Source organism: Lingula anatina, chromosome 4, assembly GCF_051362555.1.
Source record: "Lingula anatina isolate TDL-2025a chromosome 4, LinAna3.0, whole genome shotgun sequence".
Classification (NCBI taxonomy): Eukaryota; Metazoa; Brachiopoda; class Lingulata; order Lingulida; family Lingulidae; genus Lingula; species Lingula anatina.
This window is the reverse complement of record NC_141770.1, coordinates 11781440-11802096: the sequence shown is the minus strand read 5'-3', so window position 1 is coordinate 11802096 and position 20657 is coordinate 11781440. Positions and strand designations below refer to the sequence as shown.

The 20657-nt window shown below is 34.8% G+C and overlaps 1 protein-coding gene and 3 long non-coding RNA genes across 11 annotated transcripts in view; 2 read left to right on the top strand and 2 right to left on the bottom strand.

Annotated features, from left to right (window-relative positions):
• Positions 1–797: 797 nt before the first annotated feature.
• On the top strand, positions 798–7949 carry LOC106150687 (uncharacterized). 6 transcript variants are annotated; one of them, XR_015334077.1, is made up of 5 exons: positions 798–1966; positions 2385–2437; positions 3144–3206; positions 7453–7515; positions 7832–7949. It is a non-coding gene; the product is annotated as an uncharacterized LOC106150687 (long non-coding RNA). The 6 variants fall into 6 exon arrangements; XR_015334078.1 differs by having other exon boundaries at positions 798–2181; XR_015334081.1 differs by lacking the exon at positions 3144–3206.
• On the top strand, positions 3386–6300 carry LOC147762294 (uncharacterized). Of its 2 annotated transcripts, none has more exons than XR_015334012.1 (3): positions 3386–3645; positions 5059–5151; positions 5559–6300. It is a non-coding gene; the product is annotated as an uncharacterized LOC147762294 (long non-coding RNA). The 2 variants fall into 2 exon arrangements; XR_015334013.1 differs by lacking the exon at positions 3386–3645 and adding an exon at positions 4096–4934.
• Positions 7950–8796: 847 nt separating the features above from the next.
• Positions 8797–11507, bottom strand: LOC147762293 (uncharacterized). Its single transcript, XR_015334082.1, has 2 exons — positions 10925–11507; positions 8797–9822 (listed from the first exon to the last, which is right to left on the bottom strand). It is a non-coding gene; the product is annotated as an uncharacterized LOC147762293 (long non-coding RNA).
• A 1322-nt stretch (positions 11508–12829) lies between these two features.
• Positions 12830–20657, bottom strand: part of LOC106177713 (RAB11-binding protein RELCH homolog) — a 72035-nt gene continuing 64207 nt past the window's right edge. For both annotated transcript variants that reach the window (XM_087010184.1, XM_087010185.1), the window contains 2 exons: positions 18993–19146; positions 12830–15674 (listed from right to left, as the gene is read on the bottom strand). In XM_087010184.1, coding sequence (XP_086866310.1) covers positions 15527–15674; positions 18993–19146 — 302 coding nt within the window. In that variant the 3' untranslated portion in view covers positions 12830–15526. The remainder of the gene's footprint in view (positions 15675–18992; positions 19147–20657) is intronic.

Sequence of the window (20657 nt, the reverse complement as noted above, 5' to 3'; positions counted from 1 at the left end):
GAAAAAATAGTCTGTTTGATATTTATTCGATGTTGGCCAGCTCGTGCAACGTTACGATCGAAGTTTTTGTTGGTAACTTCAGCGCTATACGTAGCGCTCTATTCTGAATTTTTTGTAGATCTTTGAGCCTTGCCTTGTTGATACATGTAGCTGTCAGTATGACCACCCCGTATCTCGAGTATGCGACGAATGAAGGATCTGCACTCGATGCCCCCCCCCCCCCCCCCCCCCCCCCCCCCCCCTCCTCCAGCTTGTTCCTCTGAGTCTAACGAGAAGGCCAGTTCTTTTCCTGGCTCTATTCACTGTGTTGTCTACATGTTTTTTCAACTTAATTTTCTGTTGAATGTGATTCTCGGTAGTGCGACTTCCTCACATGTTTCTCGGTCACCAAATAATGTGAGGTTAAGCTCGGGTTGTTCTTTTGATTTTGAAAAGATGATTAATTGAGTGTTCTTGGTGTTCAGTTTTATCCACCATAGAGAGCACCATAGTTAGAGATCCTTTATCACACCCGTCACTTTGGTTTCTATGTTTTTAATATTTTTATTTTTAATATTTTTACATGATTTTCACATATGTTAGGAATAGCAACGGGCTGATTACAGACCCCTGAGGCGTGCCAGCATTGAAACTTACATATTCGGATACCTTGCCTTTGATTCTGACCTTGATCTTTCTGTCTCTCAAAAATGATGTCAGCAAGCGATGTCAGCAAGCAAAGATGTCAGCAAGCGAACCATCTTAACTGGCAGGTTGCTATTTGCTACCCTCTACCTGACGACGTTTTTTTTTTTTTTTTTTTTTTTTTTGGGGGGGGGGGGGGGGTAGTTAAGTTCATCTATTGTGATTTTGTCTAAAATCTTTCGATTGTCCCCTTCTTCCAGTGTCGGACTGGATAAGGGATCGAATTTGTGTTTGTTTGTTTGTTTGTTTTTCGACGTAGTTTTCCACCGCCGCTTTGAAAGTACCAAATATGACCCCCCTCGTGGGAATTATGTATCTTGCCAAGGGTATTTGCAAATGCATTTGCTTTATCCGAATCGTTTGTTGTAAGTTGCCCATTTTCTTTGAGTACAGGCTTTTCGGATGTTTCTTTTGCTTTGCCGGTGCTAGTTAGCCTTTTAAACATGCCCCATTTTTCTTTCGTTTAGCATGGAGGTAGCGGTTTCCAAAGCTTTTTGTTTTTCTTTTTTGATGGCTTCTTTGACCCGTTTGGTCATATAGTTATACATGAATTTATAAGGACCTTCTTTCTTTTGAACAAGGCGTCTTAATTTTCTTTTCTCGTACTATTATTTTTGGGCATGCGGTTTCTAATGCATCTACTAGTGTTTCGGTCACATTCTCACAAGCTTCGTCTATTCCATGGTAGTTGGTGTGACTGCGTTGCTAATTAGATTGTTAGTAATTAGATGGTTAAACAAGGTTTATTTTTCTTGTGTTCCGTCGTAAGACAGTTGGTGCTCTTGCTATTCGGTTATTTCGTATAATTTTTACGTGTAAAGGTAGATGGTCGCTACCGACGTCTTTACCATCATAATAGTCCGCTATTTTCGAGTAAAGTTGAGGCGTGAAAAAAAAAAAGCCATATCCAGAGTATCAGTATTGCCATTAGTGGCCATATGTGTTGTTTCGCCCTCATCGTTATATAGACAGAGTCATAAAAACGATTTTTTCTTAAAATATAGTTTTTGTACTTATATTTTAACATCAAGTGGACTTCAGTTGTATCAAAAATGTACTGTTTATATTTTGACAGCGAAAATTTGTGAGCAGTTTTAGCCAAAACCTGTCACCCAAAATGGGCCAAATCTGTTCTAATTTGTATAACAATAAGTTGCCCGTCGTAGTGTCAGCTGAATACTCACTCTGCAGTTGGGCACAGCTGAGGGAAGACGCAACATTATGTGTGGTGAATTCACAAGTTTAAGCTTTTATAAGACGTAGAAACAAGTACATGTATATGGTACGTAAGGTTTGAGCCCTTAATATGTTGTGTTTGTTGTGATTGTGTTCGATGTGTGTCGTGAATGTTCGTTTGTGTACGTGGAGGTCACGGGTTTGAAGACCGCGCCCATACAGTACATTTTGATTTGCACCTGAAAGTTGGACGGAGTTGCAGGCTGGAATAGTTGAAATAGTTGTTCTAGTGCTCTTGTAGGTGAATGTAACTATATCAAAGTAAGAACCAACGAATCCAGAGTTTAAATTAATACATCCCTAAATTTATATATTTATTTTTTATGTTGTTTTTGGCATTGTTTGTTATATTAAACTCTTATATTTTTCTTTCTTTGTTCTGTCTTCCATGTCTTTCGTCTTACTTTGTGTAAATTTTGTTCATGTCATTGTTTCAAATTAATTTGTTTATATTGCTCTTGCAGATATTTGTATGATAATAAAGCCATTTCAACCCAGAGCTATCGGCCTGTTACAGGTAAGCAGCACTACTTAATAACCTCCCTCAATAACACACAAGTGCAACCGAATGAGAGAAAATTTACTGTAGACATTAGCAGCACGATTTGTTGTAATATTATGTCCATACTTGTTACTTGTATGTCACTCACAATGTCAGAATACTGTATGTTGGTAACAATGCTTTGGGACAACAAACGTACAGGAGAAATGGTGCTATCAGCTGACCATTGATGAAACAATATGTTTGCTTGAAATCTTTCAAACTAGCTATAGGCCTATTTAGTTTTGCACGTGTGAATTTTTTTTGTATGACTCCTGGCAATTAAAAGGGCATTTGGGACTTAATTTAAATTGTTTTCGTGTAAATATAAACATAACTGCAGAAAAAGACTGATTCGTTTAGGTAATATTACTTGTCATAGTTCTGAGATATGGATATAAAGAGAACTTAGAAGTCTGCCCTATAAAGGTGAACATCAAGTCAAATTTAATTAACATTTCAAATGTCGCCTTTGAAGACGATTACGATGGTTTTCAGTGATTTCTTTTGGATTATATTTATGTAATGAAATGTATTGATCATTTCACCTGGGAAGAAATAGCAATTTTTAAAATTTCACCTGGGAAGAAATCAATTTTTAAAATACATCATTTTTTCATTATTATTATTACTACAAAAATAAGGATCCACATAGCGATTAAAGTTCTCTTACTTTTTTCAGATTACACTTGGGCAATCTATTTATGCTTAAAGATTGACATGATGTCAAAAATCTTTTTGTAATGTAAGTGTTCTTAATATAATACAACGCACATTCACGCACATGTTAATTGCTCATAAAGCGATGGTTTACAGATGAAAGTTTTACGCAGGTTCACTACCGTCTCCAGTGTGCCGTATTATGTCCCTCCATTATACGACCAACTACTATATTAAAACTTGATTTTACCAAGGAGTTATAACAGAAGGAGATTACACGCGTGGGGGCGGAGCCCGTATTACGGTCTCTCATTGGTCGGAATGAATAGAACCCAGAGAACAATGGATGCCTATCTCTGTTACGCTTAATTGTTGCTCTCGTTTAAATCTCGTTTGTTAGTATCTGTGCCTTCGTCTGTTGATTTTTGAGGACAGAAACAGAAACGGAGTCCCAAGTTTCTAAAAAATGAGAGAAATACAGAATTTATATGATATTACGTTGGACAAGGTTTTCAAAAAAACAGGTAAGTGCTTTTAAATGCATAACTACACGAAATATGAAGATAAATTGCAACTTTTATTTCGTAGGGTCTCACTGTGTAAGTGTCCAGCTACACGTTGATCTCGCGAGGTGGTGTGTGGAGAATAAATATTGCACGAAAAATATTTCCCACTCATAACAAGTGCCTATAAATATAGTATCAGATGAAGAAAGTTTGGTCTTTATACAGTTGCAATTGTTAAGTAATTTGTGGCAATAGCCAAGAATAAAACTTAGGTGCACTTTCAGTAGCCGAATAACAAGCAGATGCTTAAGCCGCCATCTTGTTAATATTTCGAAAAAAAATTACTCCAAAAGACATTTTCCTCCTACTTTTTTAAACTTGTGTCACATGACAGTCATAAAATTTAACTAATTGTTATGTGTGCAACACACTTGCTTGAGCAGTATTGTTTTTTTTGCGATACTACATGTGGTCTAGCTTGGATACGACAATTGACAATTTTCATGAGTTCCGATCAAAAAGTGTTACGCTTGTTACGGCCAAAAGCCTTACCGCTTTTTGTACTTTTCAAATGCAAGATTATAAAAAAAATTGGTGTGTTTAGATTCTTGAACATCTTGGTCGTGGCGTGGTATATATTGCATGGATACTGCTCCAATATTTCTTGAAAAAAATAACCTGATTTGTTCAGAATACCAATTTTTTACTCTAGTGTTATGGGTAAATGTACCATTTTGGCCTTTACCTTTTTCATGTTTAAATCTAAAAAGACTTATCATGACAGTTGGTCATCATTTTTCTTCTCACCATTGTGGGTGGCTTTGGAGTGGTAACTTTGTTGTTAAAGTAAAGTGCTCAGTTTTTTTGACTGGAAAATTTTGCCTCCACCCAGCATTTTCCATCATGGCGGTCTAACAGGAAGTTTGACTTCACAGTGTCTTTGGTATAGTTATTTTTAACTTATTTAGTCTTCTTTTTACATATATATGTTTTAATTCATATTAAACCTTTGAAAAAAGAACACACATGAATCCTGGTGCTTCTTAATTTAAAGTCTTAAGGTTTTAAGTTCACCTAGGCTCCACCAATTACTTTACCTGTTATCTCACTACACATCTCTCTTTGAGTCAAGGTGTGTAAGACACACCTTATTGTGTAAGACACCTCTATAATTAAGGGGTACTTGCTTCTCTACTTAAATTATACTTCACTACTTTGGCATGTTAGGTGGCAAGCTTGGATGTTTCAGTTCATTTTAAGGAAGAAGCTTTGCCTTGGTGGTTACAAAAGAATAGAACTCTATTAAGGTTTATTCATTACTTGAAATTAAATATTTCATCTTGTAGTGTTGAAACAGAAATTCTCTCAAAATTGATAATGAATTTGACATGCATATCTTAACACTACTCTAGTTTTTTTTTTCTATTATAGATATGGGAGAAGGCTGCATTGAATATATGAATTATGGTCAGGCTGGAAAAAATTAAAATATGTCAATGAAAAAAGGAGGTCAGTGTGTCTGGGGTAAGTTACTTTTGTCATAATGCCTAAGATGCATTAAACATTCACTAACAACAGTACCCTTTTTAATTTTTTTTTCAAAATACAACAACCTTGGGCATTTTCCTTTTAGCAACCAGCCTCTCTGAAATCCCCTTTTTGTCCTGTCAGAAGAGTAGGAACCAGGGCGGATTTAAATAATTTCTTGTAATAAGTACAATTTCTTTCAATTTCTTGGGGTTATTAGCTTGTAATCATGAATCTTGATGTTCTATATAAATTTAGTTGTAAATTGTTCATTTATGTGGTGAACATTATTTCAGTCAAGTCATAACAAGACACATTAAACTTCACTGCGTAATTCCATAATGTCTACATGGATACTAGTAGTTCATAATGCTATTATTATGTTTTTTTTTTCTAACCTACAGGTTTCTCTCTTTTCTGAGTGGCATGGCATTAGCAAGGCAGAAGAAAAGGCCCTGAAGAAATTCTCACTTGAGTTGTCCTTTTTGGAGAAGAAACTGGATAAGACTGGCCAACAGAGATTGCATTAAATTAATAGTGCTCCTTTATGACATTTTAAAATATTTTCAGTCACCTAACTGACTCTATACATTGCAAAAGTGGACATAAATTTTATGTTACTGTTACGTGGAAAAAAATTCAAAACCTATATATAAATTGTTGAGTGCCATGGTATAACAGTCTACCTGATTGCCAGTGAAATTTCTGTTTCAGTGAAATTTCTTTAAAGCAGTCACTTACTGCTTACTTACCAGTTAATTTTTTCAGCTGTTACATTTTATAAATGTTCTTACTAAGTGTTGTCTTGATCTATAATAACCTTTTGAAAATCCCATGTTTTTTATCCTATTTGTAAGAATTAACCACTTTATCTTCTAGGATTTTTTTTTCATTCGGCCCATTAGATTCTCAGACCTTGCTGGCCTGTAAGTGGAATAGTATCTGGCACAGACTGGTATCAGCAAGTCAGATAAAAAAGAATATAATTATTTCTATTTGCACGGTTGAAAAAAATGCCATCATAGACTGCATAAAACTGGAAAACTGTAGCAACTTAATCATTCTTATGACTTCATTTATTACTGCTTATGTGTAAAATTTTTGTTTTTGTTCTTCTATTGATATAATAAAATGGTTTTACTCACAGATGCTACTTTCATGTATAGAGTATAGAGTGCTTGAGTATAGAGTTGACTTAAAAGATATTTTAAGTTAATATAGTAAATAATAGTTTGAAATTCAATATTCTCATCTTTATTTGTTTCACTTTAAAGAGCTCAGTGAATACTAAAATTTCTGATATATTTTGTACATAAATATATTTATGAATGAATAAAAATTATTCTTAATGTATAGCACTGTGCCCTTGTTTACCGACAAATATGAACAGTGTTAGTACGTGTCAAATAATCCTGAAAAAAAAGGGAAATTTCCAAGATAAAGAAATTTATAACGAGTATTCAGTAAACTGACGTGTCGTGGTATTGCCTCAACCTTGGATTAAAATTTTAATTAAATGCATTATAATATTAAAATTATACCGAGTGAGAGAAAAAATACTTTAAGAAATTTAAAACCAGACACAAAGCGTAGGCACTGTCACAATGTATATGTTTATGGGACCCAAGGGCAGGAGGGTCCAAACGTTAATGTATTAATATTATGTCCTTTGGCAGTGAGGACAGACGTTCACTTGAATGTCATTTTCACAAACCACAGTTGGGACGTTTTCTTTTGACTTCTCCTTGGTGATTTTTCACCGGGTTGTGCCATAAAAAAGCCCTCTATCACCGACTAAATAAAGCTCATGGCGACCATCCTCAGTCACCACCTTATAATCGCTTTCTATGGTATCGTTCCCTTCCAGCACATCGTCCAAATAATTACCTGTGAAAAAAATCGTCAGCATACAGCGGCGCTTTGACATTACTGATCTCGAATTCTAACGCGAAATAACGCATATGAAATTTATCTCCAAGCTGAGGAGAGCGACGCAGACGAAACCTTGAGACCGGAGGCCCCCCGTAGCTAGCTCCGCCCACCGTAACAGACATCGGACAATAGAAAGGCTTGCGTGTAATCTCCTTCTGTTATAACTCCTTGATTTTACTTTCATCCAAGTTATGTGTAATTTATTTCATACGTTCTTAAAAGAAAATGTTCAAATTAGATGTTTTGTGCTTCTCTAGAATAAGCCAAAATGATCTGAGTCTGTCAGTTGAATCAAAATAATGTCTCTATTATTACTACAAAAATAAGGATCCACATAGCGATTAAAGTTCTCTTACTTTTTTTCAGATTACACTTGGGCAATCTATTTATGCTTAAAGATTGACATGCTGTCAAAAATCTTTTTGTAAGGTAAGTGTTCTTAATATAATACAACGCACATTCACGCACATGTTAATTGCTCATAAAGCGATGGTTTACAGATGAAAGTTTTACGCAGGTTCACTACCGTCTCCAGTGTGCCGTATTATGTCCCTCCATTATACGACCAACTACTATATTAAAACTTGATTTTACTTTCATCCAAGTTATGTGTAATTTATTTCATACGTTCTTAAAAGAAAATGTTCAAATTAGATGTTTTGTGCTTCTCTAGAATAAGCCAAAATGATCTGAGTCTGTCAGTTGAATCAAAATAATGTCTCTATGCGTTATTTTGTCATTTCAGAAGCCCACGGAGAAACTGTGCAACATGGGCCTGCAAACATCAAGGTCTTTGGTTGACATATATCATGCTCAATTTCATGTATTTCTTATGTCAAATCCGAATAAATATTTCTATATTTCCTCGTTATTTTTTCATATTAATATAAAATACACAGCACAGCAATATTAAATTGGGAAAGGGGAAAGATTACATAGATGTGGTAACTGTTTCAAGTTCAATCTGGAAAGATTGTGTAATTTTCTTTTGGGAATGTTTTTTTTTTATGAAACCTGGTGATATTTAAAATAGAAATGGTTTAAAGCTTTGTAATTATGCACAGTATTTTGTGAATATAAAATTGGACATTAATGGTTTAAACCGCTGAAAGAATATCTAAATTTTATCATAAAGAAATTTACAATCTTGCAATCTATTCATAAGATTTAAATTTGTTTGTAGCAACATGCATGTCACCCCTCAAATGAAATGGTTCATCCCACCTGTCACCCCTCAAATTAAGTGAACTCGTCCCACCTGTCACCCCTCAAATGAAGTGAACTCGTCCAACCTGTCACCCCTCAAATGGAATGGAATAGTCCTACCTGTCACCCCTCAAATGAAGTGAACTCGTCCAACCTGTCACCCCTCATATGGAATGGAATAGTCCTACCTGCCACCCCTCAAATGAAGTGAACTCGTCCCACCTGCCACCCCTCAAATGAAGTGAACTCGTCCCACCTGTCACCCCTCAAATGAAGTGAACTCGCCCCACCTGTCACACCTAAAATGAAATGAACTCGCCCCACTTGTCACACCTAAAATGAAATGGAACTGTCCTCCCATTTGACACCCCTCAAATCGAATGAACTTTTCCCACCCTCAAATTTGATAGACTCGCCCAAAAACTGGACGGTTTTTTTCTCTCACTCATATCAATGCAGTCATACGAGTATCATTCATATCATTCTACAAGCAAAGACCAAATATTCAATGTATAAATTATTTATTATATGACATTTGTAATGACAGAAAACCACGAAAATCAAATATTTACAGTACGATTTGTGTGCTCAAGTAATAAAAGAGAATGAAGAAATAGAACAGTCTTTGAACAAGACTGGATTCATTAGAAAAAGAATAGGCCGACAGGCGGTATTAACCGTTTGAACTTGACCGGAAATGATAAATCTGAAAATTGGCACCTACAGAATTTATTCATATTAATATTTCGTGCAATTGTAATGAAACTGCTTTGTGTTAATTTCAAGTTTTTCATTTACAAAATTAAAAAGCAGTTTTAGATTTTATCTGGAGAACAAAAAATGCATTCTAAAGAGAGTATAGTATAGGTTATAAATATCCAGTATATATCAATTTTACTTTAATTCTGTGTATTTAAGATTGAATCAAAAACTACCCCCCAAAAAGTAATTTATTTTCATAAATTGTTTCTCATTCACAAGTGAAAATATTAACAATAAAAATTGACTTATACAATACAAATTATAATAATATGATAAGGTAGTTGATTGGCTAAATAAACAATCTTAAACAGCTTCAACATCGTGAAAATTGCGTTTTTAATCTCAACTTTGAAATTTGTGATTTGCAAACACGCTGAAAATAATTGCACAATTGCATAATCAGATGAATTTAAAAAGAAGCTGGATTGGTTCCAAATAAAATGATGTACATAGCATGCCCTAAGGTATAATTTAAAATATGTCATGATCAGTCCCTAATGTACATGTAATATATATATATATAAAGGATCGATTCCAAGTATAATTTCTAAAGGGAACACAATCGATCTTAGTGTACTGTTTCAATATGTTAAAATGTGTTTAAAAATCACAGAGAGAGAGAGAGAGAGAGAGAGAGAGACCATGTACAATTGTCAACATATAACATCTGTGGTGCAAATGGATCTGTATCTGCGGCAGCTTTTAAAATACGTCTCGGAGAATACGTCACGTACACTCGGCAGGATCTCGGAAAAGGCGTTTGCAGTTCTGAAATATAAAAAAAAAAACATTTAAATGGCGATATTTCAATCTTCGAAAGCATAGAATCCGAATAAAGATTAGATTAACTGAAAATAGAAAAACGTCTGCTCATGCCGAAAAAATCACATTGTGGCTAACTGAAGACCAAATTTCAAAAAGTCGAATAAACAGGATTTGTATTCAAGATTTGTATGCAAAATTTTGATATTTCACGATGAGAAGAATCACATGAATCACAATACTTTTGGAAAGCATTTACAAGGTAAAGGGACCATTCCAGACCCTATCGTATTAACTGTGGATCGATCTATCTCCCATGGGATTCTTGCTAAATTGCAATCAAGTTAAGCGGCTTGGATGTCTGTCACGCCTACTGAAGCTGCTAGGAGGTACTAAATTATTGTTTAGCAGCAAAATAGAATGGTGTTTAATTGACGATTAAAGCTTTGAGTTGCCCGTGCTTACACATGGCAACGAAAAAAAGCCGATATTTTATATTTTCGAGTTTTCCATCGTTTTAAATCAGCACAAAGTTAGATGCATTATTGAATAATTAGATAAAGGAAAAACTCATTTTTGGTATCTGGATGATAATAAAAGGTTACAATAACCTTAAGTCAAAGCTTTAGAGTCTAGACGGCTAACATACACAAGTCATCGTGAAAAACTTAAATAGTTTTCTCTCGTTAATGTTCCAATTGTAGATATGGGAATTTTTTTTAAATACCGGTAAAACTAAATGCACTGTTATACTGATCAGTTTGTAATGTAGGCATCTGAGAAGGTTCACACATATATCAAGTACTACGGAAGTGCTTAAAATAAGAAATGTGTTCAGGTGGCCTAATTACGGACAGTGAGTGACATTGAAGGGACAGCATCTGGGCACCAAAAATCAAACTATCTAATATAACTTTCTTCATATTATATTGTGTTTTTACTGGCAGCACCTGCTTTTCAAGATTTTTAAAGATATCACTATGCAACTTTTCTCAAATTCAGTCAACTAACTACTCAGGCCAACTTAAAGTTTAGATCGAGTAAAATAATAATAAATTATTATCTGGTAGTTTGAACTCGTAAAAAAACATGAAAAGCTTTTACTCACATGACAAATTTGTTACAATTCTCGAAGCTGAATGAAAATTCCGGCTCTGCGACTTCATCACACATATCAGCGTCCTGTCCTTACAGTGTGCAGCTGTCAAGTGACCAGTCAAAAAGATACGAGTAGTGCGCACTGCGTTGAGCGGCTCTCTGTTATGCAAATTACAACGGGTTCGGCACATTTTGATTGAGGGGTTGCTGTTGAAATCATTTTCATTTGAATTATAGTCTGGTTTATTTGAAGGCACAATAAGTCTCCATCTCGAAAGAGGATTAGGCAGAGTCTAATTTCAAAAGGGGAATATTTTTTCAGAAACCGAAGGACCCCCCTGACTCCCCTCTAAATCCGCCACTGGCCATTTTGATGAACAGTTTTGCTAGGCATATTGCCAATATTACATAGATTCGGTCACATTTCCTTTTTTGCGTTGTCTATTGGTATGCATTTTTGTTCAGAGTTTATTTCTTTTTTATGCACCTTGCATCCTTTGAATGATGCCGGATGTTCTTCCTTGCAAATAGCACATTTGTATTCTCTGACTGTGCGCCCCTCAACAGTTTTTGCAGGTCTCGGTTTTCTTACAGTGTGCGGCTACGTGCCCGAACTGTTGACAGTAATAACACTGTCTCACTGATGTTGTGACTGGTTTATAGTCAAGTATTTTGTAATTCTGATATACAAGCACCATTCCATGTTCTTGAGCAAGTTTCTTTTTTTGTCTTCGCATGTGATTTTAACCTTGTTGATTTCGTTTCCCATTTTAGCATTAAACATGCGCTTAGCTACTAGACCTTTTTATTTTCTTATTTCGTCGTCCGTTATTGATGTAGCTATATTGCAGACGACGACGCTCAGATTTTCTTTGTTTTGTTTTTTAATAGCTACTTTTTTAAAGTCAACCTCATTTAATTGGCTTTCCTTGGTTTTTAAAGCAAGTAGCCTGTCAGTAGAGATCTCATCCTTGGTAAAGATGAGGGTGTTACCTTTCTTGGTTTTGACGATTTTGGTGATCGTGGCATCACCGAGTACCTTTTTTTACTTTAAAGAGATTATCTTCCAAATGCATAGGCAAATTTTCAAACAGTATGGGTCTAGGTCTTTCGTGTATTTTGTTTTCGTGTCCACTTTTTTTTTTTTTTGGTTTTGGAGTGGACAACGATCCACTCTGAGTCCTCGGAATCGCCCTCCTCGCCCCGTGGAGGGTTGTCTACCGAAGCCTTATCGGCAGTTTTCGTCCTTTTTTCGTCCCTTTCTTAGCTTTTTTTTTGGAGGATTCTCCCTTCTTTACCCTTCTACCGGGGCTGATTTGATCATTGATCAGAAGACCTATATTCCTCTTTTCTCCTTTTTGCTTTGTGCACTACTTCGCTGCATTAATAAATGGAGAAACTGAAAAAAATGTCCATTAAATTTGATTTACCTTTTCCTCCTCCAGAAAGAAAGAAGGAAATAATATATCCGTTGCAAACATCATTTTTTCAATACAAGGTACCAAAACTCAATGTTACTTAACTTAAGTTACTTAACTTACTACTTAATATAAACAATATATACTTTTCCAATCAGCATTTATTAGCCCAAGCCACCTGGAGCTGGGGTAAGTATTAAGGTGTTTATTTTCACAAGTCCAGTGGTATTTTGCTAAAATTGAAACACGCATCTCTTTGTCTCATATTAAATTTACTTGCGAATTAAGTGTCTGATGTTGTTGTTTTAAAAAAATCTCCATATATTCCTCACTCTTTACACTTGGATAAAGAGAATGCCCATGACCCAAAGCACATCCATACTGTGCATCATGGAGCACAGCAAACTCATTGTGATCTCCCTTCTCAACTGTAGCATTGTCAGTTTATTGTATTATTTTTATGTCTTAAAATCACTGAGAGCCAGGACAGTTAGAAGTTCAATGTTAGAATACGTTTTATTATTTTGTCAGTCATCAGTATATTTTGCCAGCTTTGGCTGGTTTGTTTTCTTTTTTAAGATATGTAACTATATTCTCATACATGCATATAAAACATCATTGTTTACAGAATGCACATTTAAGGATCACAGGAAATAATAAAGCATCCACCCAACAGTTTCAGGTACATTTGCAGTGACGGAATGATTGTAGGTAGCAAACAATATTTTTTCTTGCAAAATTACACAAAACATTGTAAATGAATTTAGAGCTAAAAGATAATGCCATTATGTATGCAATTTCCACTCATCAAGTGAACCTGAACAAAGAAGCCTATTGCAAAGTCACTCAATAAACATACGTTTTCTGTTTGAAATAACTGCAACACACAAACACGAAGAAATAAAACTAAAATATACATCACAACCATACTTTGTAAGAAACCAGAGTTTAAGCTTACAACACGACATCATCCTTCACATTAATAGTCCTGGTTTGTTTTGCAATGACCCACACTTTCTATCATGCTAAGGTTGTATGGTATGCAGTTTCAAAATAATAGCTGTTCTCTCAGTTTGCTTTTTTGACAGCACCCTTAAAATATGGCTTAGTTAATTAGTTTTGATGATCACTTTTCTACATATGAATAAGAAAGAGATTAATCATGTATACAAATAATATATGAATTATATTACCAGTGTAACAGTTAGTAACACATGAAGGTTTTACTTTGTCTATGCATGGACACATAAATGCACCTTAATAACTAGATTGAAACTTGCTCAAAGCACAAAACAGGAAAAAAAAAAAAAAAAAAAAACGTCCAACAAATATAAAGTACAATATATTCCACATAAAATTACAGATGCACATAACAATCATCTGCCTTATTAAAACATCAATAAATAACACATAATAAATACCATACAATTTCCAAATAATTATTAATCCAGTTAATGTGCTGAATACTAACTGATAATAGTAATAAGAATTTCTGGTGCATGCCAATGGTTGTGTGAATCTGGGGTTTATTTCAAGCTGTGAAAAATAAATTGGGCACCATTTGACTCACAACAACATGCCACCAGAGGCAACAATGTCATGTTCTAATCAGAAATACTTATATCAATATATTCAAAGCAATAAACCTATGAAAAATATTTCTAATAGACACGCAATTTTTTTTTCAATTTAGCATTAAAGTTCTGACCCATAATGATAAACCCAGGTGCTATCAGGAATAATCCATTGAAGTCTCTCCAGGTTAATTACCTCCACCAAGGAGGTTATGTTTTCACCCCTGTTTGTCTGTTTGTTTGTTCGTCATCAACATAACTCAAAAAGTTATAGACCAATTTTGATGAAATTTTCAGGGTAGGTCGGAAATGGGTAAACATAGAAGTGATTAGTTTTTGGTGGTGATCCAGATCAAAAATCAATCAATAATCAAAAATCAATCATCAACATAACTCAAAAAGTTATGGACCAATTTTAATGAAATTTTCAGGGTAGGTCGGAAGTGGGCCAATGAAGAGATGATTAGTTTTTGGTGGTGATCCGGATCAATAATCAATAATAATCAAAAACTGCTGCCTTGGCGGAGGTCTGCACTCTCAGAGTGCTTAACTAGTTGGCACTATCCCTAAAGGCCAGGGCAGTATGGAATAGTTAAGCCTCTTGTGCACCAACCTAATGTAAATTCTATAGTATGATGAGAATTAATAGGCACGGTGAGAATTAACCATGACGACATCCTGCATTTTAACTTATGCATATAATTTATGACAATTAAAAGAAAGAAAGAAAAAAAAACTGTTGTACCTGCCTTTCCAACTGGTCAAATAAGAAAACTATTGATTTAGTTCACTACTTGGGATAAAAATATCTTAACCCCCTACAGATTTCATTCCTCATCAGACAGAGATACAAATACCATTAAGCATTATCATGCAAATATACAAACTAGGAAGCAGGACTCAGCAAAAATGCTTTTTCACAGGTTATTAACACCCAGCACCAAATTATGGCAATTTTACATTTTGTCTTTTAACTAACAATTGTGACATTTTTACGTTTTTTCCCTTTATAGGATTCTGGATGAAAATTCCTCCTTATCCCTTAATGGATCAGTTATGAACTACATGTATGGTAAACACTTTTTACCAATTAAGGCATTTTTATGATTAAATGTGGTTTATCTTTTATTTTCAAGATATGCCAATCACATATTGTAACAGGTCCGGTTGTCATTCACATTTGTGTGCTAGTACATATAATTCTTAACTTCATTTCATATCTAAGCTCATATGCCTCATTTATATCACCAAAATATTCATATTCACAGCTTGATTTTGAGCTGCACTATTAAAAAAAAAAAAAAAAAACTCACAAGCACTCACAGACTGGAAACTATACAGCTTGGGTCTGTGTCCACAATTTTTTACCTGAAATATTTTCCAACATGGTAACAGCTCACATACTTTTATAAACATTAATATTCATGCTTTTTTTAATGTTCACCTTATCATTGAATACGAACCACATGTGCACATCCCTGATGTACCCCCCCCCCCCCACTCCAGCTCACCAACCCCTGCCAATAACTAATTTGACAGTGCTGCCATCTATTTATAAAAATAGACTATCATCACTTGATTATTCCTGGTTTCACTTGACATAAAACTTTCAGTCTTTCATCACTTCTTTCTAAAGATGCTGGCAATATTTGCCCGAGAGGACGTGGACTTGTCCTTGATGTCCTTGAAGGTATTCATCATTTTGGTCTTCATGTTGTCTGCTCCTGTCCCTGTCACTGCTGACACTGCAGCAGATATGCTGCCACTTCTGGAATAATAATAAAAATAACAGTGAATATTATCTTTAACAGGTGTAATTATTACCAAATAAAATACAAACCAATTACACAATGTCACTAAATATTTGACAAGCTGAATCATAGTTCCAAACCATACCAAATGGTACCATTCACCCTCTAAAATACCAAAAATTTTCGGGGGCCTCCAGCAGTTGGGGGGGGGGGGGGAGGGAGGGAGGGGAGGGTCAGCTTCGCATCTGTGGACCCCCTTTCAAATTATCCTGGATTAGCCCCTGATTAATAATTTAATATGTGTGACATAATATGGTGTAACAGAATATACACCCAGCTGGCTGCCTCACAAATAGTTCATGTTAGAAAAATACAGTAGTGAACTGAGGAATTAAAAAAAAAGGGAATCATAACACAGATAAAGCATACAACAAGCAGACAAACTCAATAAAAGTGCAAACTTAAAGTATTTTTTGTCACCCAGGATCCATGAAACGGTTTCATGGGTCCTAGGTTACACTTAACATAATTGTGACTAGGATTAACAGGCCAACTCTTGTTTCCAACATAGGCCGCATTCAGAACCAGTCGATCTACGGACTGTCTAGATCGAGGATCAAATATGGTGCCACCCACTTGAAGGTGTGTAGAGATTTAATTGCAACTGGTTCTGAATGTGCCCATACTCATATTATCACCAGCTTTTCTGTATTATACTCAATACCAGGAAGAGGCATGTTGATCTGTTTAACTGACTGCATTCAGCTGGAGTCCCCATGGAGTTGGATCGATCTATGTGGGCAGATAGTTACAATGGGAATGAGCCCTAGGATTACATCTGCTCTTTAGGCTCTTGGCAATACAGGGCTTAAGAAAAATTCCATTTTTGACAGCTTTTATCTGGGCTAAGATAAACATCAGTTAAGTTTTCTCTTACCAACTTTATACAAGAGATAAAAAATAGAAGAGAAAATCATGTTAAATGTACTTAACATGAAACCCAGAGAGAGAGAGAGAGAGAGAGAGCGCCTAGGTATTACACAGCATATTGTCCATATTTATTTCAAGTGTTAGATGAAACATTTCCAAATCATAGAGAGGAAAAGAGAAAGTCTCTCTCTTGTTATCAAGTTACCACACTTATCATAAAAAATAATAGTAAATAACAAATAAACCAATAAAAATATTTAAGAAAACAAAACAGAAAAGTAAAACTATATTCTCAATTTTCATGTTGGCCCAGAAATTGCAGCAATGGATATACGGTGGTACGGATATGAACAACTTAGTATTCTATCCACCATTACAGAAAGTACAAAGTCATCAGTTGGCTGTCAAGTACTAGACAGCCTATACAACACCAACAGCTTCATCTTCACCTCATCGTACTCAGTTACGTGACACAAATCAATCGTAATGCTCCAGAGCAATGGTCTACTGAGATTAGTTTTCATCATGCATATATCAATAATTTCTTTTTTAACATTTGGAAATTGTACAGTTAGTCTGAACAAACTGTTGAACTGATGTTGTATATTAAAAAAATATACCACAAGTGCCTCACATTATGACAATGAGCCCATGAGGTACTATTATTCAAAAAGCATTATAACCCGTACATACAAATCATGTATTTTGGCAGTGTCTGCCAGTCACCACCACTGTGATAGCCCATATTTTGTGTACACATAAATACAATTTTGTTAATCATAGTTAAATAAATAAGTACATAGCTGATGAAATTAAGAGAAACTTATTGACAGTGAGACATTTCCGAATTTCATGAGATTAATTTATTAATCTGCTTATATTTGTAATTTAAACGTGAGAACATATAACTTATATTAAGAACACTTAATTTATATTGTATTTTTATATGCATTTCATTATTTGACTATTATCATTTGTATTGTAGTTTTCACCATGCACCATGCCACCATACATTGCCTGTCTGTTTGTATGCATGAATAAACATGTGACCTCTTCCCTTGGTGGTTGTTATATTTGATGCGGGACCCGCGACACATGGAACTAACAAGCTTCAAATCTCTTGAATACAAGACACTTTTTATCCACTTGTATATTTATTTGAAAAAAACAAATACTGTAATAATATACAAAAATGCATTGGTGTAACAAACCAATTGGTATATACTACCTACAGTGTGCATCCTCTAAACTGCTTTCATAAATGTACATGGGGAATTTGGATGAAGCTGATTTTAATTTCCCCACAGCCCATTAGTTGCACCTTAATTAAATATAATATCTATTACTTTCCAGTTTTGTTGGGAAAATGCCAAAGAACTAAGTATTAAAATACCTGCACAGAATAGTAATAAGTGTTAATGGGAATGTGAATGTATATATATATATATATATATATATATATATATATATATATATATATATATAAATCTAGTTTATCATTTTAATGGAAGTCTGGACAGGTTTCATTTAGTGTCTTCAAATCTCATTTAATAATTATTTTACTTCCATGTTTTTCGATAGAATAAATCTTCTTCCAGACACCCTCAGCTTTAGAGCCTCTCAGAAACCTCATGACTATACTTTTAACTATCAATTCTTTAAAACCTATCAGGTCGTCCTTCTTCAAAGAAAACACAATGATCATATCTAAAGCTACTGAATCTTTATTGACACCAGCATCAATTTATATTCAGAAAAAAGACCCAGTCCCCTGAGACATAAGATGTCAATACAAACTGGCAATCAGTCTGAATACAAACACTGCGAGGAAACTTTAATATCTCAGGTGGCCATATCAAAAGCAACTTAAATGTGAAGATATGTATATCTAATCTTGTCTTCCTTCAAAATATGCAGGAGAAAACTAGGGAAAAATGAGGGTGAGTGACAAATGTATGAGCTGCCGATGTGATGCTGGTTATTGTAAATGTGATTATATGCCACAGTTGACAACCTGAAGAACTCGCGCTTCTAAAACTGACAAAGGACGGGCAAGGGGATTTAACTTGAAGTGCCCATGATAATTTGAGAGAGAGAGAGAGAGCAAGAGAGAGATTTTGGCACTGTCTCACAAATTTATTCTCAATCTATCACTGAAAAATTGACCTATTTTATAAATATAAATTTCTAATTTCAACCATCCACAATGATATTCGCCAGTTTCTATGTCCATTAAAACTAGGTACTTAGAACTCAAAAACAGGTTCATGGGTCATAATTCTGTGAACAGTTTTGTACATGATATACCTTGGTGACTTAGGAAAAGTTGAGCCAATTAAAATTTTAATTTTGCTATATGAAAGTGTTAAACACAATGTGTTTCAAATTCTGTATATCATACATACCTGTCCAATGGCCTGGGTGCCTCTACTTTAGTCTCAAAGTCTTTGATGAGTGACGACACCACAGACTCCAGTTCTGGTGCCACCTGCGCCATGTCCTGCCGTAGACACCTTAACCCTGGTAACATGGCCTCGCTGATCAACTGCTCATTGATGACTGAGGTATAAAGTTAAGGTATGAAGTTTATCAAACATTTGACAAAAGACACCAATTGTTTACCAGGAAATTGTTGGGGTGTGTGGTCCTTGAAGATTTTATGTGTACGATAATTTACCGAAATTCTGTACAATTTTGAACTTTCTAACTTACTTTCTCTCACATCTTTAACAATTTTGGCCATTCCTACTTAAAAGCACAAAATTGTAAGAAAAAATGAAGTCAGGGCAAAAAAACATACATTCCCAAAGGGAAAGGGAAAAGGAGATGAAATTTTCTGAGAAACTTCCCCAGTGCTCAACTGGAAATAGAGATCATTTTGTCTGGCCTTGCTGGATTCTGGTGAAAGAGGTAAACCAAACAGGCAAAAATAGCAAATAGGTCACTAATATTTGTTTTCTCCATTATACTAGCTACACAACTTAATTCATGTCTGTTAATATAACGTTGGTGACATCTAAATAAAGAAATTTCTTGAATAATTTGCCTTTTTCAATCATTCCATTTTGAAATGAATTAACGAGAGGAAAATGGACGGCATTATTTCATGGGTTTGGTGTTAAATTCATAACATGGTCGCTAATAAAATTGTATGAATTTGTGCTCGCATTCATGCACACACACACACACACATGAACAGCAACACCTAGTGCAACAATTAGATTAGAACCGGAGGAATCTTCTTAAATCAATCACCCATATTGATTTTATTGAACAGCTAATTATCAATTAAGCACTTAAAATCACATTTCAGTTACATCCTGACTCAGTTATGTGTCTTTTTTCCCAGGTGATTAATAGGTTTAATAGCACATGCAGACATTATTGTCTTGAGGATGCCCAACCTCGAGGAAAACATTAAAATATGGGAAGAAATACTCACTAGATGAAAATACATTTATAATATATAATTGTTACCGAACCTGAATTATCCATTTCTCTTACTTGGTTCATCCAATATTATAACCATTATGGCTACATCTCTATAAAATTTGAAAATAAAATTTTAGGAAAAAGAATACAGTTGTCAGACACTGATCAGCTGGTAGTACAGCAAATACAATGTTGACAAACAAAGGAAAGAGTCCTATTTTGTGATATGTGTACACTCATATCATTGCTCATGTAATCCATAATGTGTTCCAGCAGTGACTGGTTGTAACCAGCTGTGACTATAGGAGATCTTTGTGATGAAGACGGATTGTTGTCTTTTTCATGAATTTGTACCTCATTCTAAAGAATAATTATTTCAAAAAATCTTACCATTTTTTTCCTTTTATGCTATTAGTTTTTTTTTTTTTTTTTTTTTTTTTTAGATATTGACAACTACATTCACATGAAAAGTGCACACATATATCAGGATTGCGAGGAAAGGTTTGTGGGATTAGAAAGAACTGCCTTTTGGCTCGAAAAGGTCCACTCTAAATCAAAATATAACATAGGTTTTGTGCCGTATCTCAAATTGGAACAAGACCCCCCCCTCCCCATTTGAAATTGCTGGCTAAAAGCCT